Source organism: Sycon ciliatum, chromosome 4 (assembly GCF_964019385.1).
Source record: "Sycon ciliatum chromosome 4, ocSycCili1.1, whole genome shotgun sequence".
Classification (NCBI taxonomy): domain Eukaryota; kingdom Metazoa; phylum Porifera; class Calcarea; order Leucosolenida; family Sycettidae; genus Sycon; species Sycon ciliatum.
Window position 1 is genome coordinate 20,330,434 of NC_088646.1, and position 19,375 is coordinate 20,349,808.

General features: G+C 47.5%; 2 protein-coding genes across 2 annotated transcripts; both read left to right on the forward strand.

Moving 5' to 3' along the window:
* Nucleotides 1-834: 834 nt before the first annotated feature.
* LOC135814921 (chromodomain-helicase-DNA-binding protein 7-like) lies at nt 835-16,601 on the forward strand. Its single transcript, XM_065328121.1, has 8 exons — nt 835-1,630; nt 6,486-6,694; nt 8,540-8,754; nt 9,061-9,436; nt 10,290-10,490; nt 11,407-11,572; nt 13,524-13,599; nt 14,767-16,601. The coding sequence occupies exons 1-8, from the start codon at nt 1,450-1,452 to the stop codon at nt 15,587-15,589; spliced, it is 2,247 nt and encodes a 748-aa protein (XP_065184193.1). The 5' UTR covers nt 835-1,449; the 3' UTR covers nt 15,590-16,601.
* A 1,287-nt stretch (nt 16,602-17,888) lies between these two features.
* Nucleotides 17,889-18,428, forward strand: LOC135813451 (group XIIA secretory phospholipase A2-like). Its single transcript, XM_065326545.1, has one exon. It carries the CDS (start codon nt 17,889-17,891, stop codon nt 18,426-18,428), a length of 540 nt encoding a protein of 179 aa, XP_065182617.1.
* The last annotated feature ends 947 nt before the right edge of the window (nt 18,429-19,375 follow it).

Sequence of the window (19,375 nt, forward strand, 5' to 3'; positions counted from 1 at the left end):
AGACAACTGTTTTCATGGTTTATTCAATATTGCAATGATGACTGTGTCACTGTCTGCATCATAATCTAACTAAACGTTACGTTTTTTCTTCGTAAACACCAATGCCAATGCAGTGTCAACAAAGACAAGTGTGGGGGGGGGGGGACTAATGCCAGTACATGTACTACTGGCACTAGTAGCAGTGCCAGTAGTGGCAGTAGTGCCATGTCACTCGGCATCCGAGTGACTTCAACTTTCAAGTAGTAATACTAGTACAGTATTCTCTGGAGTCCTGGCTGGGTCTGGGGTGCATGCTGCTGTAGATAGCTGCTGATGTCCTGGTCCGTCGTGCCCGGACTGACAGTCTGTGAATGATCGTATCACCTCGACGTCTTTAGATCGTAGACACATGGTAGATCTACATGTATGCGGATAGACCTACGCATGGTAGGAGCGTTGACTTCTACTGTTCTAGTTCTACGTAGTACTAGTAGTAGTAGTAGTCACGATGCTAACACCAGGTGCACCGGTGGCTCGCTCCTCACGGTTCTGCTTAGTACACGTAGTATTCTAGCTGGACGCAAGCTCAAAATACTATGACTAGTACCAGTAATAGTATGAGTTAGCTGTAGTCCTGTAGTCTACCCTGCTGGAAATGAACTGTCTAGTGTATGTGTACGACTAACTAAACTTCTTCTTTTTCTGTTCTGGTTTTGACAAGAATGTCAATGAGGCAGTCAGACTCCGAGCCACCACTCCACGCGTGCATAAGAACACAATCATTATACGTAAACAAGCCTTCACTAATAATACTGCTTTTCGTACGTGTTTGCGTGTAGTAGATCGACCATCGGGAGCTGGGAGCGGGAAGTAACACTTAGTTATGCGGAGGGTAGATCTACTGACACCAAGACTCGGTGATCTTGTTATGCTAGAAGTAGAACTAACACAATGTCAAATGAAGTAAAGTAAGGACGTCGATGAACACACAGTCCGAGTAAAAGTCAGATGCTGAGCTAGTCAAAACTCCAGTAGATCTAGCAGCCTGCACTCAGCAAATAATTAGATCGCTATGTAAACCATCGTCACCCTGGACAAATGTGTAGCGAATAGAGAGTTTTCGTGCCAGGTCACAGCCACAGGTGTGGCGCTACGATCACGAAATCAGCTTGTTTGTACGCTACGTAACGCACCAGTGCGTGCTAGAGTCGTAGAGAAGTAGAGTAGAGCTACCGAGCTGTCCTGTATCGACTATCGTCTGTGACTGCGTCCATAGACCATACTGCGCACACAGCTTTTGTCGTGCCCAGTTCACGATCACAGGCGCTGTGCTCTGCCGCCAGTAGTGTTTCATCCATCCATGGGACTGTAGAACTTAGAAGTGTAGTCTCTACTCTAGTGTAGGCTGGCTGGGACTAGTCAAAGTGGGAGCAAGGCAAGAAAAATAATCGTCATTTTGGTCTTCTCGCTATGAGTATGAGGATGATGGAGCGGAAGCCGACTTCAGACGAGATCCGCCAGTTCTCTCATGAGGAAATTGATGGCCCAGAGGACCAAGAAGGAGAGGACGGATGCGATGCGTTTTCAGACGGCAGTGCCGACCATGAGTTTCGCACGTATTCATCATCGTACAGCAACAATGCCATCGCGGGTAAGTCATTCTCTGCCGTAATCGTGTTCATTTGCCGAGGCATGCCTAGCGCCTAACGCCTGCTTCTTCTCGACACGCGGGAAAACAGAGGGTGGATCGCGACCTAGTGTACATGAGGTTCACAGCTTACAGCATCCTTTCAGGCGTCGATTATGTACAAGACTGAGAACTAGCTGCGCCCCAGAGGCACAGAAACAAACCCAGCACTACTTTTCTAGGCGCTCGAGCTCTGGGAACATTTGTGGCAGCTCGGATCTAGCAAAACACCTCTTGCGATCCCTAGCTATGTCGCGGAAGTGCCGTGAAGCAGCGATGCTCTGCAGGTATAAGAAGCTCGGTTGCTCCTGCGCTTATTAATTTGACGCTTTGCACCTGCGCCTCGTGTACTGCCACTGGGTTGTGGCTTGAATCGCTTGACGGTGGAGCCCTTTGCGGCGGTGCGCTTGGTGTCGATACGGTCGTGTTCTCGCCGTAGAACTGCCTAGCCAAGACAGCGGCAGCAGCGGCAGCAGTAGGGCATTATATTATTATTTATAGGACGGGGATGCACCTCTCATGCAGTGGCTTTGCCATATTGACAATGTGCAGTTGTGTTCGGTTTCTGCGCTGGTGATATGTTGCTCATTCTTGCCCGTCCGCTGTTCACTGTTTTTGGTCATCTTTCGCCAGTCGTCGGGGTCGAAATGAGTGTTTCTCGTCCCGGTGTCGATGAAGTTACACATTTTTACCTCTTCCTGAAGCATGATACTGTACATAAGTGTTCAACGTGGACCCCCGTCGTTACTACAGTCAGTGCAGGGTCACACTCGTCGACGTGTCGGCAGCCCAGTGCGCACCAACGCGCAAGCTGCACCATCTGCATTGCCTGTATTATAAATACATGTATAATCAAAATTGCATGCCACTAAACTCTAAAGTCTAAACTAGAGACGTTAAGAGCTGCCCAGTGCCCTCAGCGGACCAGGATGGCAGGAGAGAGACAGAGAGGGAGTTGCAGGAGAAACAAACTCTACTGTATAGCTTGTAGTGGTGGAGATAGTGCAGGAGGTGATGGCACGGTTTATGCAATACGCATCATGCACGTATAATTATGGAGGTAGTTGATGTGTATCTGGTGAGTGTAGACAGTATAGTCCTTTCTTGTAGATCCACTTGTGTGCGCAGTACACCACTCCTTGAAGTACTGTACAATGAAGGAATGGATCTTGAATGGTCACTGACCATTTCATGCACTACCCTCCCGTAGAGACTGGAGCAGAGTGCATCAAAAGGGCGGTGACGTTGATGGGTGGTGATGCTTTTTGAGCTTTTATACTTCTTTCTGGTCGTGTATACTGGTGAAATGAAACATGTGTCGTCTGTGCTAGTTTGCACAAACAGGCCCACAAGCATAGGGAATCTCCTAGTTTCGATCCCCAGCGAAACCCAGAGAGCTTTGCAAAATCTCTGGAAATTTCAAGAGACTAAACAACTTTGCCCAGGTTTGTCGAGCTCTTCCGAGAGGATTACTTACACCCTCTGATGACATCGATGCCTGCTTGACATACCATAGTATTCCTTGAGCAAAAGAAACCATTATCTAATAGAAAGAATAAATGGCAAGTGGCCTCAGATTCCGTTGGATTTTGCTCATCATGGCCCAGGAGCTGTGGCATCATTCATGATCCACAGCAAGAAGGCAGCACTGCCTGTACCTATGGTGAAGTAGAATAAAGATAAGATAACATACTATGACGAGGAACTGTGGACTGTGTTGGGCGTTTTCGATCAGATCGGGTGTCTGGACCGGGGAGTGCTGCCAACAGTCTATGAGATTGACTAAGGCCAGTAAGGGAGCTGTGACTGCTCACAGTGACCTGATTGGTTACTGAGTCCCACATCGTATTCGGTATTCACTCGAACCAACTTTCCGGCAACGCCCAGTAGGCATATACGCATCAGAAAACGTCCCTAGCATAGCCAGCAATCGCATGTCATCACGTACATTCAAAATCAACATAATTTTGCGAATCGACTTTTTTTTCAGGATCACTTTTCAACGAGGACGAACCAAAGTCGGCCGAACGAAGCCTAGAGGAAGAAAATCACCCTCTCCACTTCACCATCACGATACTGACATAGATACGAGATGAAACAACTAAAAAATCCACAAGAAAACTGTACGGCCATCATCGCGCTGACTTTGGTCTGAGAATTTCTATCACGATCAAAAATGTACGAGGAGCACTCAAAAATAAGCCACAGACGTACCTTTATCGCTCTCTACTCCTTTTTCAAGGCACAGAAGTCGACTCTCCACTTTCAAACCAGGAACCAGACATACCAGTGGTCCTTTTCAGCTGCTCCACGAGCGCAGGATATGTTCACCAAGGGGCGCAGAGCAGCATCCATTCCAGAAAAAAGAGCTAAAATACGAGTGAGACTGCATGCCTGAGTACATGAGTACATGCAGAAAATAGTCAATTTCAGCGTTTCTGCTCCAAACAGCAACTAGCTTCGACTAGAAACAAAGATTACACCAAAGGATCAAACAACAACCATTTTCTGCAGTTTTTTTGCAGATGGCTTCCTTGTGCATGTGCTTGGCCCAGCACGCCAAAAATCACACCTCGGAGGAGTACAAAAATTACAACTCTCAGATGTCCTCGATTGCTGGCCATGGTCCAAGGATAAGCATACTGAATGATCTCTTGGCCACGAAAGTACGCTGGTTGGATACTATTCTTGAGATTTCCAGCAAGGAGACTATAGCAGAGTCATGATTGTTTGGATCGATGGGCTATTCCGATATTCAGCGGTACAGCTATGTAAGGTGAAATTCATTACTTCTCTGACCCCCTCCGCTTACACGCACGCGCACAGTGACACGATCAACACTTACGAGATTGCAAGCGCTGAGTCATTGCCCCCGTTGCCTCTAGGTGTGTCTCTGAGCCCCAAGTATGGGAACCCTCGGCATACTCCGGTGAAAATCCTGTTTCTCTCATAAGTTACACGTATATAATTACTATTAGGGTACCTCAACTCGAACTTTCACACTTTCCAAATACGGTCTCTTCGCTGCATACATCACTTCAAAACGAGAGAGCTTGGAAGCTCAGGGCCCTGCGCTATGCTTTTTTGCCTTGATGACCTAGACAAAAAAAAGCATAGGGATGTTTTCTTTAAAAAAATCCTTTTTTTAAAACCTGGGATTCGAACCCGCACTATCGCGCGCCCTGCATGCAGCCCCCGATACACTTCGCATACATACTAATTCTTCCAAGTTGTTTCACATTGTGATCTTGCATTTGAAAGCCCTATTTGAATATGCATTGTGGCCAGCCATCTCTGATGGCACGGTACGGTAGGGAATAGGTACGGGACAGGTACGATCGAGGGTAATACGACACCGTCTAGCTGCCCGCAATATTCAAATAGGGCTTTCAAACGCAAGATTAACGTGAAGCAACTTGGAAGAATGGGTATGAATGCGAAGTGTATGGGGGAATGCATGTAGGGCGATAGTGCGGGTTCGAATCCCAGGATATGCCTGAAAAAAAAAGGAGAATTGAAAAATTTATAACATCCTATGCTTTTTTGCCGTCAGATACGGATAGCGCCAGGCGTGACACAAACAAACAAACAAACAAACAAACAAACAAACAAATACCAAATTAAAGCTGTGTGGACCCTGGCTAGCGCCAGACGTTACTGAAGTAACGTCTTCTGCATAGCTACGGGAATAAATAAATAATTGAACTCACCAAATTTTCGGGCATGGCCCATCCTCAGGGTGAAAAAAAACGTTCAACGAATGCCAACAAAAACTGAAACGAGTAGATATGCTGCATACTTTTGCATCATTTTCTCCATGTTGTACTAACACACAATCACACATACAGATGCAGCTCTACACTTCTCTCCTTTCCTCCCTCTCTTTCTCCCAACACCTTTCACCATTGCTGCTACTCTCCGCACTCACGGTGACCGTCATGATACACACACTTTTTGGCACGATTTTTTTCCTTTCATTTCTCCCGACACCTTTTCACCATTACTGCTACCCTCCACACATACACACGTACACATCTTTAGCTCCCTTTTTTCACGCTCTTCTCATCACCTTTCTACAGCACCGCACAGCATATCTACTCGTTTCAGTTTTTGTTGGCATTACAGTCCATTCACAAAAAGATGGGCCCTGGCTCCGGCGAGCTCCCGTATTAACCGATTTTTCAAGATTTTATCGTACAAAGTGCAGTGCTGCGAAATTTGAAATTTGAAAAAGGGTCCAAAAAGGGTACCTGAACTGGGGTTCGAACCGTACAATGCACTGTTGCAGGCACGGTCAAACGGCCTGGATTTTGATGGGTTTTCCCAATTCAGTGCTCTTGGGGCAAAACCTGGCCGAAATCCTATTCTTGCTATGGCTTGCTTTTTTGAGAAATAGACTTCAGAAACATAATTGGAAGAGGATTCCATAGGGGATTGTAGAAAAAAATTCTAAAAAAGCTCAACGTTTGACCTATTTATGACCAAAAGCTAGAAGTCCATCTTTTTCTGAATGGACTGTAGTTGAACGTTTTTTCACCCTGAGGATGGGCCATGCCTGAAAATTTGGTGCGTTCAATTATTTATTTATTTTGAAGTGACGTATGCAGCGAAGAGACCGTATTTTGTAAAGTGTGAAAGTTCGAATTGAGGTACCCTAATAGTAATTACTTATCAGTGGCTGCAATGGAGTCTGCGAGTTCTTAGAAAAGTTACACTCTATGACGTATCCTAAATTTAATGTGTTGCTGCTCATGCTGGTGGTGTTTTTAAAAGACTGCCCAATGACTGCTCTGTGTTCTGTTTATGGTTTCCGTATTAGGGGCAAGCGGCAAAGGCAATGGCAACACAGTACTGAACAGTGTCAGCCCAGCAGGGAAGCTGCCCTACAGTGCCGACCAGCAGAGAGGTAACCATCCGTATCCTGGCTACAGCAGCAGCGGTGGCGGCGGCATGCAAACACATAGCAATGGGCAAATACAGGATATCGGTGCTTGTCCACGACTGATTCCGCGTGGAGATCGAGGGCGGGTAAGGCCGTAGTGAAGATGTACCATGTTGAAAATCAGGCTTGCTTTCCAAAACAGGCTTCTATGCCAGACAGGCTTTATATACAGTACACTGTGTTTGTGTGCCTATGTGTGTCAACTCAGTCGTGATCACTTCTGTCCTTCTGTGCAGTGGTGCAGTCACTTTTTTTGATGTGCTAATTCGAAGTACTTTTTTTACGGAAGCAAGTACCGGTTTTAATCGTTTTAAGATCGCCAACTACTTCTCAATGCGGGGTATGTTTATCTGTTTGTCTGCCTGTGTACATGTATTGTAAAGCGGCTAATGTTAGCGCCGGTAATGTTTTAGCGAAAGGAGTGTTTTCGCTTTTAAGTTTTTCCACGCCAGTCGAAATTTCGCATGTACAGTGCAGTATTGGTCAGCTCTTCTTTTTACTCTGAAACTTGAATCGCCGAATTATTTCACCGCAAAGTGGTCCTGATTCAGAAAGCGCTAAAAAGTTTACCGGCTAAAACTAGCCCCTCTACAGCATCTGTGTGTCTCTGTCAATCTGGGTATGTGTGCTTGGTTCACTGATATACTAGTACTCAGTACTCAGTACTACATTGTAGTAGTAGTAGTAGTAGTAGTAGTAGTAGTACAGTAAAACCTGGTCACGTAAGCAACCTCTGTGTTTAACGACCACCTGCTTCTAACGACCGTTTTTCCATGCATGGACAATTCTACACAAACTGCAACAAGGGACAGTGCAGGATGCGCTGCATGCACTTGAGTGTGACGTGCTTTGCTGGAGAAAGTATTCTATGCTCCACACCTGTCAATATGAGTACAGTTATGGAAGTACAATCATGCACATGACTGTATGTACACAATCCGATATGTCACAATGAATCAGACCTGGTTCCAAAGACCACCTGGCTAAAGGGGAAGTTAAGGCAAAAATTAAAATTTCACCAGTTGTAGTCTTCGGGGTGCTGAGTCGAATGGTCTTGGTCCGAGAAAGCTGAGACGCTCCCTTCCTACTTGAATCCCAATCGAACTCGCGCACTTCCACCGAAACTGGGTGACTGCGCCCTACTAGATGGGGATTTGTATGCAAAATGTCACTAAAAGCGCCATTTCGTTCTTATAAAAGCACGGATGACCGCGATTGGCCCATATGTTGTAGTCTTTTGGACGCTGAGTCGACTGGTTTTGGTCCGAAAAGGCTGCGATGCAGCGTTCCTCCTTTATTCCCAATCGAACAGGGTTGAACAAGCGGTCACGTGCTCCTGGGTGCCCAAATCACCTGGTCACCACGCCAGCAGGGTACAACTTTGACACCAAGGTTCAACTCGAGTGACAGGACTGCACCCAAAAAAGGTCAAACACGCTAGTAAGTTGTACCCTGCAGGCACGGTGACCAGGTGACTGGTGTACGCAGGAGCACGTGACCCCTTGTTCAACCATGTTCGATTGGGAATAAAGGAGGAACGCTGCATCGCAGCCTTTTCGGACCAAAACCAATCGACTCAGCGTCCAAAAGACTACAACATATGGGCCAATCGCGGTCATCCATACTTTTATAAGAATGAAATGGCGCTTTTAGTGACATTTTGCATACAAATCCCCATCTAGTAGGGCGCAGTCACCCAGTTTCGGTGGAAGTGCGCGAGTTCGATTGGGATTCAAGTAGGAAGGGAGCGTCTCAGCTTCCTCGGACCACGACCATTCGACTCAGCACCCCGAAGACTACAACTGGTGAAATTTTAATTTTTGCCTTAACTTCCCCTTTAACAACCACTTTTGCTTGCACCGTGGGTTGGTCGCTGAAGCCAGATTTTACTGTATGTTGTGTATTTGACTTGGCTGTTGATTGCTCATTAGGATACTGATAGTGTCATGCAAGGAGCCGGCGTGCAGCCTGGTTATGGCGCCGGACCTTCATCCCACAAGGATCCCATCACCAGCGGCCATGGACACCCGGCACCTAGGATACACTCGCCCCCTGCACCGCCACCACCAGCTGTGCAGCACCAGCACCCGGGAGTTCCCCCACCAGCGATCGAAGTGGACACAAAGCATCGTCCACAGGAAGACTGGTGAGTTTGCTGAGGCGGCTGTTCTTTTTCCTGAATCATTGATTGGCGTACCATTAAATCGTTCATTGGCATACAATTAAATTGTTCGCTTACATCCAGTCGATGTGTATGTTCCGAGTTCCGGGCAGTGTCTGGTCCCAACGTGCCCGGATAAGGGGAGTTCTACTGTCCGTGACAGACAAGGAATCAGTTCAGCCAATCTGAGCAGCTCAGCATTACAGTGAAGTCTTCTGATACAACCAGTCACCCGTATGCAATGTTGGTGTACACATACATGTATGCTATGGTGTCTCTGTGTCTGCGTAGGAATCACGGTGGCGGCGGACCAGCCGGCGCATCTGGCCCCTACGCCGGCCACAACATGCAGCATCGGCATCAGCAGCCAGTGCTGCCACCGTCTTCTGGAGCAGGCCGCCCACATCGTCCTGGGCACCTGGACCTGCCACACGCGCCACCAGCCCCGCCGTCGCAGCAATCATCGTCGACGATGAGCAGAGGCATGCAGTACCCGGGAATGCATCCGCACGCTCCACCGCATCCGCACGGACCGCCGCCGCCACCACACCACCGTTACATGCCCCGGCATGCGCACCCTGGCTACTCCCAGCAAATGGTGCCGCCACCGAATCACAACATGGCAATGGCGATGAGACAGCATCACATGATGTATCCGCAACGAGCGGTGAGTTGACCAGAGTTGACCAGTCCGCTGACAGAAGTGTGTGTGTGTGTGTGTGTGTGTGTGTGTGTGTGTGTGTGTGTGTGTGTGTGTGTGTGTGTGTGTACAGTGAAACTTGTCTAAGACGACCGCTCAAGGGACCTTCAAAGTGTGGTCTCTGTTACCAGGTAGCCTCCTTGTCCAGGGTCATTTGACTGGAAAGACCATCCCTTGGTACTGGTTGCAGTGGTCTTCTAGGACAGGTGGTCTCTTTATCTGAGTGGTCTCCTTGACAGGTTTCCTTGTACTTACTACTGAGTATGGGGATTGTGATGCTGACAGCTGCCAAGGTATGCTACTGTCTGTGGCCACTGAGTAGCACGACGTGGGTCTTGCTGGCACACTGCACTTGTTGGCTATCATCAAACCAGGACAGTATGCTGCATACTGGCGGTACGTTATGATGAGGTTTAGTGCACGCTATCACAGTAACTTTTAGTTATGCCCCGCCCCTGCAATTCAGTTGCCGTGCGGAGGAATTGACCGTTGCCTGCTCGGGTCACACCCACAGGTACACAGCCTATGTAGATACTGTTGAGTGTCTCGTCCTTATCTTTGTTCTCGTCCTTGTCCTCCTTCTCCTCTTCACTCTGATCCTGATCCTCGTTTTGCACACACACACACACACACACACCACACACACACACACACACCACACACACACACACACCACACACACACACACACACACACACACACACACACACGCACACACGCACACACGCACACACGCACACACACACACACACACACACACACACACACACACACACACACGTGCCATGTACATGCGACACATGTTGTTTATACTCTGCAGAATATGCCTATGATGATGGGTGGCGATCGCATGATGATGCACGGGCCCAACGCTATGCCCGACCCACCATACCGCAAGCCACAGCACATCAAAAAGCCGCTGAACGCCTTCATGTTGTTCATGAAGGAGCAGCGTCCTATAGTTGTTGCAAGTTGTTCACTGAAAGAGAGTGCTGCCATCAACCAGATCTTGGGCAAGATGGTAAGACTATCATGATGTATGCCACCAACTATCAGTTGGTACTGCCATGAGTGCACCCCTCTGACTAAATACTTCTAACATGTGTCCACGTACCAGGCACCGACAGTGCATGTACATGTAGAGTCAAGTTCGCTAATAACGACTGCGGATATAGCGACAATTCGCGAATAACGACAGAATTGCTATGCCCAGAGCAAAGTCCCATCCAACTGTAATACATATAATGAGACTTCGGGTATAACGACACTTTGTGAATAACGACACTTTTCTTATGCCCCGCCGCCGAGTGTCCTTATAAGCCAAGTTGACTGTATTGTACACTGCTGCTGACGCATTCTTTCAAAGTGCTGTACTAGTAGTTAGCAGTGGAGAGTGCTATGGTGAAGCTTGGATCCTAGTGCTACTACCGATGTGGTTAGATCCAAGGTTCACTGTATGTGCTGTGAGCGAGATGGCTCAACCAGTCAGTGTTTGCTTTCCAAGTCATTATTGACACTCTCGCTGGCGCAGGGACAGCTGTAGTGCAGTTACATTGCACTGCAAGTAGTATCCTCCGCTGCTAGTTCACCGAAAACATTGCAACTGTACACACTCACGCATCTTGAACCTTTTTATTCACGTTTATACTCGTCTCCCTCTCCAATAGTCTCTTGACTCAACATTTCCTTTCTTAGATAAAGGTATGGCAATGCTGTCCCACCTTGCAGTCTCTACTAGCTGATGACTCATTCCATTTGAGATGGGTGGGCTAGCATCTTTGCCTTGGCGGTGTTGCCCGGTTACATGCCGGCTAGGTGAATAGTAAAGTATAGCTTCCAGAACTTTTGGTTGTCGATATCCAGAGCACCAACAGGTGGCAGAAATGCACGATCTTGGATGTGACTGATCTCTCTCTCTGTCTGACTCCATTTTGCAGTGGCATAACCTGTCCCGAACCGAGCAAGGCAAGTACTACGAACTTGCCAGAGAAGAGCGCCAGCAGCATCAGCGCATGTACCCCAACTACAATCCCAGGGAGGCTTACAGCTCGATGGGCCCGCGCAAGGGACGCCGACCAAGAAGAGGTGACCATCTTCAGAACGGTACGTGCTAAGTTGGTGGGTGCGGGATGCCGCTGCACTGACTTGCAGCGAAATCGACCAACACAAAGACACAGATCTGAAGAGATCTAGGCTGCATTCGATTGTGGAGACTGGATCCCGATCCCCGCTGACCAGATCACTTCGATCAGACGGATTCAATCGAATGTGTACAGCTGATAATCCGTTTCAAAAACCTTAGCAACCATGTTGCTACAGCTCATCTCGTAGTATCTGTACGCATTATGGTGAACTCTTGACCTAGTGTACGCATACTGTGGAGTTTTGAGTAGATATGAGTGGCACCATGCAAATGAATCCGTCGAATCCGGCTCTGGGAGGTGGGTTGACTGGATCCGAATCCGTGCGCCCGTGATCCGGATTCGTACAATCGAACATGTACGAGTTTGGCGAATCCGGGTCCGGGGCTCACGGATTCGTACAATCGAACATGTACGAATTGGCGAATCCGGGTCCGGGGCTCACGGATTCGTACAATCGAACATGTACGAATTTGGCGAATCCGGGTCCGGGGCTCACGGATTCGTACAATGGAACATGCCCCTACAGTGGTGGCAACTGAAATCCAACCCCTGGTTTTCGTGCCCGAGTGCAGCACCGATTTTAGTGGCCTCCATTACGTAGTGCTACAAGCGCGTGCTAGGTCTTTGCAATGTGAACGCACCGAGCTGAGTCTTTGGAATGTGAACGCGCCGAGCTGGGGTTGGATTTCAATTGCCCCCCCCCCCCCCCCACCACTGTGCTAATGTTTGACGCCATGGAGAGCTGATGGGCATTAGCAAAATGCGAAGGATAGTTTGTGGCTGCTGGAGATGTACAAGTATATGGACTGTTTCAACGTGCATAGTCTGCTTGCTGCTTTTACTCCTTACTGCCAAGCTTACCATTTTAAACCAGAGCTCAACAAGACAGTGTTATCGTTTTGATGTAGGACGCGGAACTATCAATGCATCCCGATGCAAGTGTAATCAACATATGGGCCTCAACCAGCGAAAACAGCCCTTAGGGTCAACATTTTCAAAATTCCTTTTTGGTTAGAAATTTGTTGAACCACATCTACTGAAGGACCTCAGCCAAGAAAAAGTTCAATATTCCGATTCTAAACGGGTGTAGACACCAATATACAAGATGTACTCCAAATTGGTGCAATGTATGTATACAATGTATGTGTACAATGAATATTCAGCATTCGAAGGTGGGTGGGCAGCTTGAATACTTTTGAAATAGTGAAGTAAGCAGCTATAATGACAAAGAATAGCTAATGAGTGCGGAGAGATGATCGACATATTCGCAGCTTCATCCTGCGTGGAGTCGTTCCGCAATCTCGTCTTCCATTTCTTCCTCCGCAGCTGAAGACACGACGTCGCTGCCGTCACTAGCCCCAGACTCAGAATTTATCTCAGGTGACGACTCCTCATCTTCCGACTCTGACGAGTCATAGGCCACCTTGAGCCGCATCGCAGCAGGAGATGACGGCTGCGATCCGCCTCGCTGTCGACATCGATGTCGGAACCAAAGAACGTTTCATCCTCATTCTGAACTTCAGCGGCTACTTCAGCATCCCACTCCCCACCAGGCTCGAGCTAGCTGTAGACAATGACTGCCGTGTGTGCTCTGCGAACAGCTCTGGCGTCCGCAGCCATCGCAACAAGATCAAGGAACACTGGACTCGCCACTCGACACCTCTTCAACTTCAAAATAAATTACTTCAACTTCAAGCAAAGAGTTCAAATCAAGAAGTCGTCGCGCTGTTTGCAGCGCGATCAAAAAATCGTTGAACGTCACAAATCGACCTTTTTCTCGAAAAAATTACGAAATCTCTAAGGGTCGTTTTCGCTGATTGCGGCTCATATTTATTAGTCTCGGCTGTGCTGACAATACCCCACTGGTCTTGATGTTTCTTCTTTTCTACATCATGTGCATGTCAATTTAGATGAGGTTACCCAGCTGAAGAAGTGTCGGGCTCGCTATGGCCTCGACCACACGGAGAAATGGTGCAAACCATGCAGGTTAGTGGTGTGCAAGCCGGCTTCTGCTGGATTCCTGGCCACTCACTGTTGTCGGTCATGGTGCAGTGTGATTCGCACGGTGGAAAGAGGTCTTTTTTTCCGTGGAAGTTCCGAACATGGTGTTGTGGGACGATGTGTTATATCCCTGTGGGATGACATTCCCCAAAGTGTCTGTTGTCTCGCGTGCTTGTGTGATATGAGCATGCGTGATGTGTGAGTCTTCTTGTTCGCCCCTTTGTTCCGTCATGTCTTAGTTCTAGTACAGTCAGACCTTGCTTATCCGGTCCTCTATTATCCGGATCCCTCACCATCCGGAAGAAAATCGTTGGTTACCGATTTACAGCATATGCCATGCTTACATACAGTATGTGTGTTCGATTATCCGGTTCCCTCGCCTCTCCGGATATTTTTGTGGAAAACGGATGTGTGCAGTTATGCGAGGTCTGACTGTATGTCAATAATGACAGTATTATAAAAATGTAAAAACACAAATACTTGTCCTTTGTGTTCCTGCGTACCGGGGAACGGAATGGCCATGATTCCGTAACAATGGGTGTCATGGGAGTTAGGGCTGTCCTTTTTTCCACGCATCTACTCGTGTCCACTGCGTGTAGCTATGTTAGTAAAATGTGTTAACAACCAGCCATTGAATGGTGTTAACTGCTTAGAAACTCAGCCAGCTCTGGAAATTGGCACGTACCAGACCATTACTATAACTAACTGCTAGCTGTACCATACTACCATACTGGTGGCACATGCCGGGCTTAATTAACGATAACAGTTAGGTCTTCTACAAGCTCACCTCCGATATCTTTGCTCCTACAAGTATGAATTCCCCTTTCCCTCGACTTCCTGACCTTGAGGCCAGCTATCTGTGCTGGTATAGAGAGACTGTCATACTGTAAGACATGTGTTATTATAACGAGTCGCAAATTTAACGATTGTCCAAAATTCAGAGGTTAACGAGAAGATAATTGTGTGAACGATCTTGCAGTATTCCGGCATATCCACACACAACATATTATATGCAGCAGTACGACCTCAATGGATCTTATTATAACGAAGAAATGTCATTCATTAAAATGTTTACTTCCTCGTTATATATATACATGTCTTACAGTAGTTGTGTGTTCTCTCCCTATTTGCTGTTTGCTCGGCTTTCTGCAGACGGAAGAAGAAATGCACTAAGTTCACCAGCGCAGATGACAATGGCAGCGATGAGGAGGAGAGCGGTGAGAAGCGGGAGCGAGAGTCACGAGAACCCACCGGTGACAAGGAGGTCAGCGATGACGACGACGACGACTCGGACGAGAAGAGCATTGCCTCGGCAAACTCCTCGCACGACGAAGACGATTTCGACGAGGAGGACATGGTGCCGCACTATAACGATGAGGAGCCCACTGGAGTTCACACGCTCATTTCACCGGCTATGCAGACATCCGGTGGAATTGCTGTCTTGGCGAACCGCAACGCAACGTTTCCTATGGCTGACTACAACTCGACCGGCGGCAGTCTCTTCGGAGACCCAAGCTTGAAGTTCCCAGCAGCCGGCATGGCCGGCATTGCGGCAAGTACTACATCGTCTGCATTGTCCAGTGTTCCTCCAGCACTTCTCCTGCAAAGTAACGGCAACCTGCAGAAGGCGACGATGGGAGCCGCAGGAGCTGAGATGTGTCCTGCCGCTTCAACACCGGCGGAAGGAGACCGAGATACCACTGGTGCTGCCCCTCTCGTCGCACCGTCAGGGACAAACGGCATTAGCCAACACCTCTTGGCTGGCGCGAATACATTGAAAACACCTACAGCAAACACAACGTTAACACCCATGACGACGCCAGAAGGTGTAAAGCCCGAAGAAAGTGCAGAGGGCCTGGGGAAAGATCTCTCGCAAGGTGCCATGTCGCACACGACGGCTTCGTGTAGTTCGATGATTGACCTCCCGTCAAAAGCCGGTGCTCCCACAGCTGTTTTGAGTATGCCCGGTAATTGATGACTATACCAACCACTGCTATCGATAGCCATAGCAACCACCATCATTGGTGGCCGTGGCAACCATTGTCATTGGTGACCATGGCAACCATTGCCATTGATGACCATGGAAACCTGCGCCATGGATAGCCATAGCAACCACTGCTACTCAGCTGACCTATGATCATGCGAGCTACGCTCAATTTCGACATACTTCAGCATGTAGGCATATGTGCTTGAGTGAGTGGTTATTGCTGCAGTGCCTGTCTTCTACACAGATGATTAGTAGTACAACACGATACGATATTGTCTTCTGACATCAGCAACATGTGGACGCGCCAGTGTATCGTGACATGCGTACTGCCCTCTGGGCCAATGTTCAACGTGCCGCCGATAGCTGAAGGAAGCATCATCCTTGCTAATGCAGTGCTGTGTGTGTTCCTGATAGCCCATTGGTAGCCCGGGCCATTGGCTGAATGCACCAGACAACTGTCAGATTGTGTCTAGATTGTTTGACTGTTCCATTGGTCATTCCGCTATCCGTTCGATGATCGAGCTCTTTTTTTATGTTCAGTCACCTGTCACGGTTCTCTTTGAAAACTGTGAGTGAAATCTGTGACTGTGTGTGTGTGTGTATTGTTTGAGTTTTGAGAGAAAAAACTGTTCTATTTCAAATTTTCATAGAGACTATTCTGATTTATATCATCAGCATCGTCGCCATTACTCAAGTTTATGTCCTTCTCAGTGATGATATTGTAACGTTTACAAACGCCTCCTGCATGCACAATCATGTACAAGTACATCCATCACAGTGTCTAACGATAATCCGTCATCGAGTGCTGTTTTGTTTGTAAAGTGTTGTGTTGTTGGTGCTCGCAACTTCTAATATATTTCTCCAATTACCTGTCCCAGTCTCCTGCACCACAGTCCCAACGGCTGGCTCTCAATCTCACTATGATCTCTCTTCTATCTTACTAGTCTTCTATCTTACTAGTCTTCTATCTTACTCTTCTATCTTACTTCTGTTTCGGTGATGCTTGTCGCAGCTGGGCGGTGTGCAAGGGGTGGTTCGAATGGAGCCCTGTTCATGCCGAGTACACAACCATGTACACACTATGCAGGTCATGGCTGCGTTCTAGGCATCTACCATCTGATCGAAGGGTTGTGCCGCGGGCAGGCCGCATGGTGACCAGTCTTATTGTATCTTTTCACGGACACGATCATAGCAGTGCAGTGAGTGAGCATGCAGTCATTATTTTTATAATAATAATGATTGTATGTGAATAATCTGTGAATTCTTCTCCACTGGTCCCCGTCTCCAACGCCGCGTCTCATGGTCTGCTTGAGCGTGACCGAGATGGATCATTCCCGATACAGTCAGTACTACATTTGTAAAGACCCAGGGAGTAGTAACTTGAAATACGGTGTTTTTTATCCTGCCTTGTCTTTGGAATGGTCATCAATGATTGCAATGGCCACATCATGTCATACAACAACATACATCAGGAGTCATAGTAATCAATGACAAATTGACAATCTTGATGATGATCATTCACAGCATGGATTCAGTGGATACAGACTCAGTGGAGATTATTATACACTTTCTATAAAAAGTCATTGTGTGTCTTTAAAAATGTGGCTTGTGAAATACTGTGTTGTGCTCGTCACGTGTCAATGTCACTGCTTGTCAGTTGTCACCTCTCGTACGATCGTCTTGACCTTTCAAATTTCAAATCGTCGCCCACATGCAAAATATGCATGTGGGCGGCGTGCACGCGTGATGCCACTCAACAAGAAAGTCTTTGTTCTTCAAGCTAGCCAGGCCATACATATTAAACTTCGTCATAAGTGCACACGCGTGGCGCATCTCTATTTCAAATCGGCACAAGGGCCTGAAGCCTGCAAGGCTGACGTGTTGATTTTGGCCAGAATCATTTTTTCGTGCTTCAGCAGCTCGTCTTGAAAAGAAGTAGGTTGCCCTCGACGAAGTTAGTTAGTATCATTGCTGTTGAGCTGAGGTTTAGACTCACACATTATTTATTTGATCAAGTAATTGTAGGTAGCCTAGCCCACCTGGCAGTGCGCGGAAGTACAAGCCGGCATCAACAGGAAATATTTATCATTTTTGTTTCCGAACTGATGAGCGTTGGACATTTAGTTGTAGCTTTCCTATTCCCATTGTTCCCAAAGCTACGTGTATTTGTGGATAGGAGCTGACCAATGAAGCGCTGATCACTGGCTTGACTGTGCAATAGCTCTACCAGCTCGTCTCAAACAGAAGACAAAATACGATAATAATGCGTTGCAGGTTTATTGCTGATATGGCCACGTGCTGTCTAGTCACGTGGGTGCTGTTACTACTAGCGGTCGCACCGTATTGTGTATGTGAGGGAGATGAAGACCTGGGCGACTTATCCGGCCTGCTATCTCTGTTTGGCGGTGCCATGGGAGGCGCAGGAGGAAGTGGGTGTACGCACTCGTGTCCCAACGGCCATTCTCCGGTCGAACGGGCAGGCCACACGCCGCGTCACAACGGCTGCGGCACGGACTTCTTTCGCGTGGACGTCAGCGAGTACCCGGACTTTGAGAAGTGCTGCAACAAGCATGACATCTGCTACGATACCTGCGACGGTGGCTCGGCGTCGGGCCGGGGCGTGTGCGACAAGGACTTTGAGAAGTGCATGAAGAAGACGTGCACGCGCTATAAGAAAGCCGGTGTGTTGCGTGGAAAGGAAGTGTCCCAGTGCAAGTCGACGGCCGACATGATGTACGCCGGTGTGGTGGCGATGGGCTGTGATCCCTACCTCGAGTCCCAGCGTGATGCGTGCGAATGCAAGAGACCCAGCCTAGGTGGTCTGTAATTTTACACATGCCCGATCCATGTCTTATTCCCAAATTTGCCAACAACTAAACTTCATATAATTTATTTCGTTATAATCATGACAACAAAATAACGCTGAGCATGTTATCCCTTTGGTCCCGGAGAAACCATAGAATTATTTTTCTCAATTTCATAGTCAATCGCTACATTTTACGAAATTTGGGAAGAGCAGTTTTGGTTGTATGTATTTAAAACACCGGCAATATTGAGTGTGAAAGATAATACAGTACTACAGTCAACTGTTGACTTCATGACACTCATGGCACATGTTTCAGAAGTACTAGTATTTTTTAATTGAAGTTGATAATAGCACCTACCGTAGTAGATCAATAATAAGCAATCCTTTGTACTGTACATGGAAGCATGGATGCAGCGAATTGGATTTTCGGTCTTTGACCACTTGTCTTGGTGGTGGGTCTGATATACTCCCCCTCTTACTCACCGCTTTAGGAGCTGCATCTGCACCTTGATCCTTGAGGGTGGTGGCGTTCCTACGACTGCGGAAAACTCGGCCTCTAGCCGAGTCTCTTACGAACTGACAGTGATTTTTTTGTACACGCAGAGCGTTCACTGGCTGTAAGCCAGTCCCACTGACAAGTGAATGCTCCACATAGCAACATTACACACTTTACTGCAGAACGGCCAGTTTCAGCAGGTAACTTTTTTTTAGCATTTTCTGAATCTGGACCAATTCACGATGAAACATTTTAGCAATCCGAGTTTCAGAGTAAAACAGATGACTGCATTGTTCTAGTTGGACCAATCAACTTCATGCATTGTACAGTACTATACAATACTATACTGTACATCTTATACATTCCATTGGCGCGGCATTAAAAGCGAAAACACTCCTTTCGTTAAAACATCACTGGCGCTAAAATTAGCCGTTTTCCAATAATTCTCTAGACTTCCATGTTTGTGCTGCCA